This window comes from Parasteatoda tepidariorum, chromosome 6 (assembly GCF_982258835.1).
Source record: "Parasteatoda tepidariorum strain Cologne lab strain chromosome 6, Ptep-v5.0, whole genome shotgun sequence".
In the NCBI taxonomy this organism is placed as follows: Eukaryota; Metazoa; Arthropoda; class Arachnida; order Araneae; family Theridiidae; genus Parasteatoda; species Parasteatoda tepidariorum.
The window spans coordinates 58,364,231-58,376,358 of NC_141760.1; the positions used below are offsets into that span (position 1 = coordinate 58,364,231).

Below are 12,128 nucleotides of genomic sequence, written 5' to 3' on the forward strand. Positions count from 1 at the left end.
TTTTTCTGATTCAGATTTTGAGGATCTAGATACTTATCAGCTAGAATTTGGTGCACCAGGAGCTTTAATTGGTACATAAAACATATACGAAAATAACTAAGATCCTGTTATTCCATTCTATGTCTGTAAAATATTGTTTTTAAAAGAATATTGGAGGAGATGAAGTGAAAGATAAAATCTTAGAGTCAACTGCAAATAAAAATTTAAAAAGTTAAAGTTTCAAATAAGCTTAAAATTTTTAAATTGGACTGCATATTTTTTTATTGGAGAATTTGCTGCAAATTTTCATGTATTTATTATTTTAACTTTTAAAAAACTGCAAATATTTTTATTAAAACCTCTGTTTATTAGAGACTTTCGCATTTAGAAGACATTGTTTGCATCTCGTTTTATAAAAAAAAGTAAAAGTTTTTTAAAAAGTAAAAATATTTATAGCTTATATAAAAAAAAACTAGACACCATTTAGATACATATATCTTGTAATTAAAAAAAATTAAAAGTTGTTCTTTAGATCTCTTTTTATAAAAATAAAATACATAAAAGAAATAATGCACACATTTTTAAATTAGCAATTTCAACATAACTGAAGAGTTGATTCCACTATAGATCATTTACAAAAAAAAATAATCATATACGATTTCGAAACTATATGAATACTTTAAAATTTATAAAATAAAAAAGCAATTTATAAATTAGTTTTAAAATTTTTCAGTTTTAATATCATGAATGGAATATTAAGTGAAAAGCGAAACTCATTTTGTCCAAAAAAAATTTCGTCGAGTTTTCATTACCATCTTTGCCACTACACTAGAGCGGAGTTTTCATTTCACTTAGTGGGGAAAAAATTTAAATTAATTAAATGAAATTCCCTTTTCGTAAAGAAAAATATTTCAAAAACGACTTTTTTTTGCTTGTTTCGTATTCAATCAGCTTAATTGGATATTTATCGTAGCTACTGTTAGCTTTAGTTCGAGAGTTTCCATTAGTTCCGTAATTTATGGTTAATTCGTAAGAAAAAATATATAAGAAGAAAAAAAGAAAATTGATTTTCAAAAGTATACCCTAATGAGAAACATGAAATATACTCTAACAAGTTTAAAGAAAAATAAATTAGTTACTTTCCTTAACGTGGACAATTCAACAAAATTATGAAGAAATTTCCTGCTTTTATTGAAAATATATATTCCCTAATGTTAAAGTTATGTAAATTTATGAAGTTTTAAAAATTTGAAAAAAATATTAGCTTCAATACTAAAGCAAACTAATTGGGTTTTAAATAGATTTTTCTAATATTTTCGTTTACTTCGTACAATTCATTAATTTTTGGGGAATAGTAGATGGTATCGTTTACTTACAAGCATTAGTGGCTTAAATAAACGATATTGCATTTTGTAATTCATCAGTTTAATTGAACTAAATTGAATATTAGCCAAACGGATAAAGAAGTACTTTCGCTTTAAAATTCAGAAAAAAAGTTTTTTATGCATTTATTTCAATAAGAAATGACAAATTTTTTCTTTTAATCGTCGATTTCAAAAATCTTCCATTTTAGAAGAAAATCTATTATTTTTGGATTCGATGTATTTAATGATGAAACAAAGCAGTTGCAATATGAATTATTAAAATTTGAAATCATAATCTACAAGATGATAATTTTTTGGTAATTTTTTCTAGTAAGCAACTGTTCTTTAACTTTCAATATATTTTACTTTAGGAAATATAACTACATCTTGTTTTCAGCAAAAGTGTCTTTTTCTTAGTTCAAAAAAAGTTTTAAGGTAAAAGAAATAGAAGATATACCTTTTCTGCCCTCTTTAACGAAACATAGCAATTTTTTCTTATTAATAGTATAACAATGTTTTTGATCTTTAACTTTCGTTTAAAAAACACAAATAATTGAATTATTTTCCACTTAAATACAGAGGTATTTCATGACTTTTGACAATAATGACAACCTTTGCATCCCGCAAATCTATGAACGCTTATACTACTTTTTGAATAATTTTTAATAAAAAAATATTAAAAAACAGAAATAATATAGAACTATAAAATTGTTCTTATTTATAGTAAGGTTTTTAATTAAAAAAACTGCAAACTTATCATAATAAATGACCCATTATCATTCTTATAAACGTGATGCTCCAGCCTTCACACTATCACTCCTTTGCAGAATCGAAAAGCTCCTTTCTGTCATTAAATAATTAATTATACTGAGTGTTTTATAATTATTAACCCTAATATAATTTTATAATGGTTTCTAAAAAAGTAGCCCAAAAAACTTACACTATTAAGAGCTACAAACCAATATTTAAGCAAATTAAAAAAAAACTGTATCGAAATATAAAGAAAAGCTACTGAGAAAAATGGCAATGGAAAGACCAAAAACTGTTTCATTCCCAGAGAAAAAGTTTAAAGTGGATTATTAAAAAACACCTTTAAGTATACTCAAATATTAAGCTGTTTTTTGTAATTTGTACCTCCTTCAACCACTATGATTCGATAGACTGTGTTAACGTTTTTCTTTTTGGTAAAACACTGTTATCATCTTTTAATGTATGTACTTTTTAGAATATCTTTTGATAAGGATTCTAAAAGCAGATAAAAGAATGCTATGAAATACTCTGTTTATATAAAGCTATGATTTTTAAGAAAACTTTATGTCACGTATAGGCTCAACAACATTGTAAAACATTAAAAAAATACTGGATTTGTGTTTTTAGCGTAAAATTCATTGTACCGTAAAATTTTACGGGATAAAAGAAACTTAATAGATACACATATATTTTCTCAATCTCTGTGATTTAAAGAAATATTACTGTTAATATAACGGTAAAAAATTTTGCGGTAAAAACTTATTTTATGTTAAAATGGATCTTACGATAGAATAGATTTTACGGTAGAATGAATTTTATGGCAAAGTGAAGTTTTCCGATGCTGCACTCAAGGTGCCAGTACCTTTTACCATAATATAGTGTCTACACGTGACAAGTGCTATCGAGGATAAACAGCTGTGAACAAATATTGCAAATATTTTCGCAAACGTAAATACTTTCATAAATATTTTCGCATGACTTCAAATGAATTTGGAGTCGTATTGCATCAAATACGTTGAAAACAGAACTAGAAACAGTATTACAATCTATAGTGAAATAAACAAGCGTAATGCTGACGTTTATATTCAAAATGGTGGCTGCTTATAGCGAGCACTGTCGAGGACAAACAATTGTGAACAATTATTGTAAAATCTTTCGTGAAAAGCTTCTATCAATATCAGATCTTCCAAGACCTCGGAAGTGAAAACACCATGATCTAGCATTGTTCTAATGATCAATATCGCTATTCTTGATGCATTGATTAAATGTAAAAGAAGAGTTACAACTCGTAGTGTCTGAGCAGCGCTTCGCATAACATGGGTTAAGGAATGAAGCAATCATCTTCTGCCACTAGAAAACTTAATAATTCCCTTAATTCTGTTCCAGGCTCATCTTCCTTAGGTCAATTTTTTATTTACTTTATTTGTGTTCAATAATCATAAACTCGGGTTTCAATTATTCGTGTCTCTCTCATTCATTTTAGATTAATGAATCTTTACTCTTTAAGAGTTAAATAAATCCAGTTATTCTACGCATGCTCTATAACAGAAAATACTTAATTACAAGAAAATTTTATCTTGATGTCACAAAGTCTAAATCGAATAGGAACTAATTCACGTAACACTGTGTAATGCGCCATCTATGAGAAATATCATCAACAAAATAGTGACACGTGAATTGGTTTATCAGTTATATTGCAGTTTGCGTTGTACTTCTATTACCTTCTCTTATAGCACTGCATTTGCCACTACACTACGAAACATTTCAGATCAAATTAAGGTAAAACGTACCGGCACTCAGAATGATGAATATTGCAAAATATTTTTTAGTGTGAAATCCATTGTTACCGAAACATGTTACGGTACAAAATATCTGATACAGCGTAATTTTTACAGCAATAATTACCTTAAAATCACTGAATCACTCTAATTAAATAAATATTACTGCAAAAATTACAGTATAATATTTTACGGTAAAAATGCATTTTACGGATGATCCAAAGTGCCGGTACTTTTTACCGTGATTTGATCCGGAATTTCTTACAGTGTATATTTACGGTGCTATATTGCACATGACAATCTCTCATTTTACAAACTCTACAGCTTATGGCTTTATTATATTGATGGATTGATAGAAAATGGATTTTACGGATGATGGACCCAAATCCGGATAAAATTTTATCCGGAATTTGTTACAGTTTTTACTTATGCTGTTATATCACACGTGGCAACTTTTTATCAGGAAAATTTATGACTTAATTACATGGATAGAACTACCAAATTTAAAAATTTACATTTTCAAAAGTCATCATCAATGGCTCGACAGCCCAGGGTGAGCCTTGAACTTCTCAAGAAGTTATTTTAAGATTAAAATCTTTCCAGCCAGCGTTAAGACCAAAAGGTCTTTTTCTATGCCATCTATCCATCTCAAATTTGGCCTGCCTCTTTTTCATGTGCCAATTGGTCTAGCATTGAAAACTTTTTTTGTGATTCGGTTTTCATCCATTATGATAATGTGCTTGTCCATTTTATCCTTTGTTTTTTAATGAAGCTAATAATGTCTAGTTCATTATATGAGTGATAAAGCTCTAATGTTGTAATTCTAAGTCACACACCATTTTTTTTTTAATTTCTCAAAAATACTTCTCGAGACTTTTTTTTCAAAGGTACCTAACATAATCTTTTCCGTCTAAGATATGGTTTTACAAGCATTTGTTAAAATTGATCTTAAAAGGGATTTATCTAATAAAACTAATATTTTATTATATTATAAGTTATTTTCCTCTCCACAGGCCTTCCAGGAGTGAGAAACGAGATTTTTTATGCGTGTTGTCCAGAGCCTTATGTCGACATCACCTTTACAATCCATATCCGGAGGAGAACCCTCTACTATGGATTTAATCTCATCATCCCCTGTGTTCTCATCTCCTCTATGACCCTTCTAGGTTTCACCTTGCCACCGGATTCGGGAGAAAAATTAACCCTCGGTTCGTATCTTTTTTCTCCTGTTTTCAATTTATTATAGTTTTTTATTTGATAATAAAAAATTTTATTTGCCTTAGAAGAAATGTATCCATTGATTGAATTGAAGTCTGTGTAAGAAAGCAAGGCAATTTTGAAAAAAATTTAAGCAATCTCTTGATTTGTTAAAATGTGATAAAGGATTGAAAAATATATATAAGTATCCTAAAAAAAACTATTTTACTTAAGATATGAAATTGTTTTTCCCTTCTGTAAATTCTGACCTGAAAATTATTGATTTATATCAATCAATATTTATATTTATTCCACCTAGAATTATAAATATAGAAAATCAGCTGATATAAAATCAGCATTATATACTTAAATAGCATTATATTCCAGCATTATATACATAAAACTAGGAAGCTTTACAAAAAAGTTGTCGTGGCAAGAATTTTTCAAAGTTCTAAAAATTTAACACCTCAGTTCTCTGATTTAATCTAAAAGAAATATTTATAACATTTAAATAAGCTTATTTAATTTGAACATTAAGAATATAATACATTCAACATATTTGAATTTATCGAATATTCTATTAATGCGTTACATGAATAAAACTAGGATAATAACACGGATCATATATATTAGAATAATATTCTAGGTTAAAAATAAAAGAGCAAAGTACTGTTCTAGTTTCGAGAATTTTTTTTCCAAAATTTAATGCTTTTCTTTCTGTTTACATCTTGAACTAATTAAAAAGTATGAGTCTTCAAAAACTGCTTTAACAACAGTTATTTTCAGGTTTATTAAAAAAAACACATGAAAAAATATTTCTGAAATCCATGTTAAGAAAGTTTATTTCCTTATTAAAGTTAACCTGAGTTATAATGAATCAAAATAAAACAAAAATAAAACTTCTTTAAAATGAAAACAAATGAGTTTCTTTAAAAAGCCGTAAAAAATAAAACAAATAAACGTTAAAAAATCTTGTTTTAAAATATATGAAAACTGAAGCACTCTCTCACAAAATAGTAATTTCGTAACAAATACCATAATTAAGAAAAGGTGGAAAGTTAATTGAAGTTCATTATTTTTTATTCTAATTATTCTCTTAAAACGTTAAGAAGTTTCTGTTATTTTTGTTGCAACAACACGAAATCATACTAAATGTTCCTCTTTGACTAATACATGGCTTAATGAGATTCCAGTATGGCAAAAGAAATTAGTCCCCGAGTTAATTATTTTTGCATAAGTGTGTCGTCAAGTCTATGGCTACAGAGAGTGCTTTTGTTCATATGACAGAAAAAGGAATTCATTAAATCTTATTTCAGAAACTTTATTAATCTAAAATATTTAGTTCTTCATTAGGATAATCAAATTCTTATATCCATTTATGAAAAGGGCAATAATAATCAAAAGCAGCTGTCGGTGCAGTTCATTTAGTTTTGAGTCCCATATTTCAAAAGTGTGCGTTTCTAAAGTGGGCCATTAGTTTATTCTAATATAGCATATTTAAAAAAATCATACGAAAACAAATATTTAAACTAAAAACAATATACCTGTCTAATTGCAAGCGAATGCTCGAAAATATCGTTCAAATCAAGCTGAAATAATTATTTTAAAAAATCCGTGGTTATAACTTCTTTTTGCAAATTAGAAAAGTTAACTATTCTTAGTAGCCTAATATCAATATCAGAACGAAAAAGTTATTTAAATAGCATCTCTGTTTCTACGCTGTAAAAAATTACGGATCGAATTACGGTAATCAGTACCTGCACTCAGGGAGCTGGTACTTTTTACCGTAAAATTCATATTTACCAGAACATGTGACGGATCAACAGATCGCACATACAGTAATTTTTATAGTAATAATATGGTAAAATCACTTAATTACTCTAATTAAAAAACATTACTTTAAAAAGTATAGTATAATATCTTACTATAAAAAAGGATTTTACGGATGATGCACCCAAAGTGCCGGTACTTTATACCTTAATTTTATCCGTACTTTTTTACAGTGTATACTCCACGATTTTTAAGAATAAGATAAGGTAACAATCACACAATAACACAAAAGTAATATAAGGTAACGTTTTTCAATCGAATTGTTATTAAATATAGTATTATTATCATAAGCATTTTTGTCTGAGAAATTAAATAGGCATTTAAATATTTTTAAGTAATGTTAAAAAACTTATTTACAGATCAGTATACAATTACATTACAATATAGACTGAAAATGATTTAAAAGTGTGAAACTTGATTGTCTGTTAACTCAATGCTCCTTGCATCTGATATTCTGCAAAAACACAGATATATGAACTTCATTTTATCATAGGAGTACTCGTTTTATTATCAACCAATTTATCATCAAACAAATAATCATCAAACAAATAACGGTAAATTAATAGTGAAAATGATAGAATGTCATACATTATTTTTTAAAAGAGATACTTTTCTTTCGCACATATTATTGTTTTTCGAAACATAAATTGCGAGTTTCTGGTTTATCCACAAGATGGCAGCACACAGAAAATTCTTCCTATCGTCGTTGAATGATTGATGTTCTAAAAAATGCTTTCCTGAACAATTTGAAAAACGTAGATTATTATCACATTACCAAGCCTATCATGCAAATAGAATGCTGTTTTTTTTTTTTTTTAAATATTTATTCGAGAAATATAACTATGTTAGATCATTAATGAAGAAATATATTTCATTCAATTAGATAATTGTATATAATAGAAGTATAGAAATGTATTTGAATATTTTAAATGAAATAAATGATTAATCATGTCTTTAAAAATTACAGAAAAATATATTGATGAATTCTAGAGATTATTTAATAGCATAAATGCTGGATTTGAATCTACAAATGATTATAATTTTATTTAATTATGTTTTACTGACTTTTTCAATTACAGAAATATGCTTTTATACTTTATATTTATTACAGAAACATAAATAAGTGTATATTTTAATATCATCGTTCTGCTGTTTGTATGAGGACTATGCTTTATTTTACGAGTTGTATGAAAATATATATTATAAAAAAACCCAGTTTTACATTCAGTTTTTTATTGTGCAGGGCAGAATTAATTACCATATAAAAATTAAATTACTCGAAATTATAAAGTGGAAAATGGCAATTTAAAACTATTTGAAAAGTTGTGTATTTTTATTTTACTGCCTTAACTTCTGATATATTGAAAAAGTGAGTATTTGCCTAACACACTTTGTATACAATAAAGCTTTTTGTACAGATATTCTTTTAAATTATAATATTCATACGCAATTAATTTCCAACAAAAAATTTAAAAGAAATATGAAATTGTTTTCTCTTATTAAAGTTTTTAAATTTTATGGAGTAAGCATCTGCCAATTTCGTACCTCTAATTTTTACCAGCTCCAGATTCGTTAATAGTTTAAATAAGGTGAAAAGTTTGTTTAAATAAATTTTTTATTTAATAGTATCGTGTTCAATTATATTATATTTTTTCGACAATTCTTTAAGAGAATTAATAATTAAATATGTTTTTGAATTTGCTAGGACAAACTGCAAAGATAAAATTATGGAATAATATTGAGCAAAATAGTCTCTTTGTAAAATTAAAATTTGGCGCTATTTTTTTTTTCGTTTTGGTACTGTAGAATAGCTTCAGAAATTTTAAGAAAAAATATTTTATTTCGTGATTTCAAAACCAACTCTAATGAAAAAAAACTTAATTTGCGTGTTATAGCATACCACATTAATCTGCATCGTGCACATAATGAAAATAATAGAGTCAAATGCTCAGAAATTGTTTGCAAATAGTAGGGTAAATGTTAAACTTGAATATTTAATTTTCGAAACAAAATTTCGCGCACAAGAAGAACTAGAAACACTTGCATGGTTTAAAGCTTCAAAATAATCTGTACAGCTATAAATGACCTTCTATATTGTAATGAATAAACAATACTATTTAGCTTTCAACTTAACAATCTTACGAGGAACATATTGTAACGATGTAAAATACGCATCGCTTTAAAAATTGAGAAACCTTCACACATAGTGAAGTAATGATTTTATGAGACACATAGGTTCTTCCTCAAACCTAATTAAGTGATCTTACAATACCGTTTATTATCAGAAGACTTTCAACCACAATTTGATATTTTAAGGATTAGAGTTACTTCCAAAGGGAAAACAATACTGTATTGAGCAACTGGGTGGAGCCATCTGAGTGGTATTTTCTGCTGGATGTTCCTAAAATGACAGACAATATTAAAAAAATTTATGGGAAATAGAAGTATTCGGTTTGCTACGTTCTGTTTATAAAGCTAGTTTATTAATTCAAACCAAGTTTCAAAATTAGTTATAAAGTGTGTCAACAGATGGCGCCACAAATTAACCATTATTTAAAGCAAAAGGACGTAGTTTGAGGACAGCCGCTGAAGCCATTATTTAAGACATTTTTGATTGACAAGCAGAAGAAAAATCTCTTGACGAATTTTATAACATATTTAGAAACTTGGTGTACGTTTTGTTCGTATTGGTTTTTAAAATAGCAAAGTAATTTTGGGAACACTCGGCATAATGCTTAGGTTGAGAGCTTAAGACTTTAATTTCTTCTGTAGTGATTTATTTGCATTTTTTTTTTTAATTCTTTTTTCAAATTTAGTTTTAAATTATCCGACTAATTCGATTATATCTAGTGTAATGTATAGTGCTTTTAATCTATAGCCTATATAGTCCTCGTACAGCAGCTGCATAGGTCGTGGTGTGTATGGAATGAAATAATTAATTAATGTGTGACTTCCCCTTCCTTCAGGTGTCACGATTCTTCTGTCCTTGACCGTCTTTCTTCTACAATTAGCGGAAACGATGCCACCCACGTCTGACGCAGTCTCAATCATAGGTGCGAAACCTATAGCGAACACGAACACCCTTTTGCACGTTGTCATGATTCGTGTTTCTTTTTGGTGTAACTCTTTATTTTTGGCACGTTGGCACGCTGTTTTTTGTACATGATTTATTTTACGTATATGCACCTGGAGGCATTTGTAGTTTCATTTCCAGTGGTGTTCTGTTTCCCTCACTGAAGGAAGTCCTTTTACCATAAGAATCCAAATAAATAATAATAGATAACGCGTTTCAAATCATCATTTAAAAAATCCTAAATAATTAATGAAATTAAAATGAAAGAATTATAGGAATTGGGTTTAATTTTAGAATAAGAAATCAAAATAAATAAAATGAAAATAAAATGGTTATAAGGAACGGATTTTATTTTATCTTAAGTAATCTTAATAAATTAAAAATAAATGAATGAATTACAGGTATTGAGTCTCATTTTATCATTCGAAAGCTAAATAAAAAAAAATGAAAAATTTATTAATTACATTTAATGGGTTGGAGTTTTTCATACGAAAACTACTGCATATGTAAGATGATGTAGATATCATGTGTATGGATAATAAAAATTAAAGTAACTAGAATTATTATGATTTTTTTATAATATGAAATTCAAATTCAAATAAGAAAAAAACTTAAAAGTTATAATTTGAATTAAATCTTATTAATCCAAAATTGTCGATAATCCTTAAGATATTGCACTTCATTTTTGAATGCAAAATCCAATGGAAATTAAGCATATATGAAAAGTCAAATAGGAATCATGGATAATATATTAAATTTTATCACAGATAACCAATAAATATTCAAGAAAAAGTCAAGGATGAAATGTATGCAATAAAGCATTCAAATAATTTAAAAACATCTAAGTAATTTTAAAATCTTATTACTCATCAAATAAATAAATCAGAGAAAGAGAAAGAAGATGAAATATTGATTTTACATAGCAAATCCTTTGAAAGAAAAAATAACGAAGGTGCTTATTTTTTCTCTTATTTAGTAAAAGTCTTAATTTAATAATTTTACGATATGATAGGTTTTTTTTAATTTATAAAATTAATTGAGCTATACATAATCTCAGGAGTCTAACAATGTGGGTCCTCAGACACCTTTAAAAATTGTCGCTGGTTTCTGATTCCAAAAGACTGATCCTAGCTCATAGAAATTTTGCATTTTTGTATATCCCTGCTTTTTGCTGATAATATTTATAACAGTATTTAAACAAAAAATCTGGAAATTTACATCAAGTATTTTCAATGTAATTGTAGTTCTTTAAAAATAATATCATTTTAAAATTTGTATTAATAGAGAATATGAACGTGTAGGCATATAATTTTTTGACTTTTCAATTGAATGCTAAATTTAATAACTGTAAATAACGGATTTAGGAAAATTGTTTATTTTTAACGCCTCGAGACGATTCGTAATAAGTTTAAAACTAGTTTAAATAAAAGCATAACCCATTTTGAAGACATTCCCGAAAACATTTTATTTCAAAACACTTTCAATTAAATTGTAGTTCGTTAAAAAGAATAAAAATAGGTATTAATAACAAACATAAACGTGTGCATGGACATACTTAATTTAATAACTTTAAATAACCTACCTTAAAACTCTTATTTAGTAAATTTGAATTTATTTACTTAAGGAAAGTGAAAAAAATAACAAATTAAGACAACAAAAAAAGTATTTTTTTATTCTTATAAGAAAAGAACCGTACCAAAACAGTATTAAAAACTGTAAATCTCCCGAAAAACAACTCTTTTTTTTAAAAAAAAGTTTTTTGTTCAATTAATTAAAAGAAATATCTTTGACAAACAAAACGCCATTGTGCAATTCAAAGTTTAAAAATAATAGAAATAAATAACTTTTAAAAGCTTAAATAATTCAAAAAACAAATATTATAGTTTTTTCTAAGAAATATCTTTATTAAATTATCTTTAGAAAATATGTTCCTATTCAAAATTTATCAATCTACTAATGAATTAAGCAATTTTTTACTGTCATAATATTCTTTCTTAAACAAATATTTTTATAGGCTATCAATTAATCTATCTGACAGTTTTTGCACCTCGTTATTTTTTAAGTTTTTTCCTACTCATTATTTCTTACAAAAATTAAACTCGTTTAACTGAAAACTTTCCGTATTAATTCAATCAACAGATTCAATTTTTTTCTTAA

General features: G+C 26.7%; 1 protein-coding gene across 11 annotated transcripts in view; it reads left to right on the plus strand.

The window, feature by feature from the left end:
- Positions 1-12,128, plus strand: part of LOC107447394 (neuronal acetylcholine receptor subunit alpha-7-like) — a 414,295-nt gene that overhangs the window by 309,282 nt on the left and 92,885 nt on the right. For 6 of the 11 annotated variants that reach the window (XM_071178635.2, XM_087165901.1, XM_087165900.1 and 3 more), the window contains exon 6: positions 4,885-5,079. In XM_071178635.2, the coding sequence (XP_071034736.1) occupies positions 4,885-5,079 (195 nt within the window). Of the gene's footprint in view, positions 1-4,884; positions 5,080-9,864; positions 9,952-12,128 lie in introns of all 11 variants that reach the window. The other 5 variants (XM_071178633.2, XM_043041458.3, XM_071178630.2 and 2 more) reach the window with 1 other exon arrangement.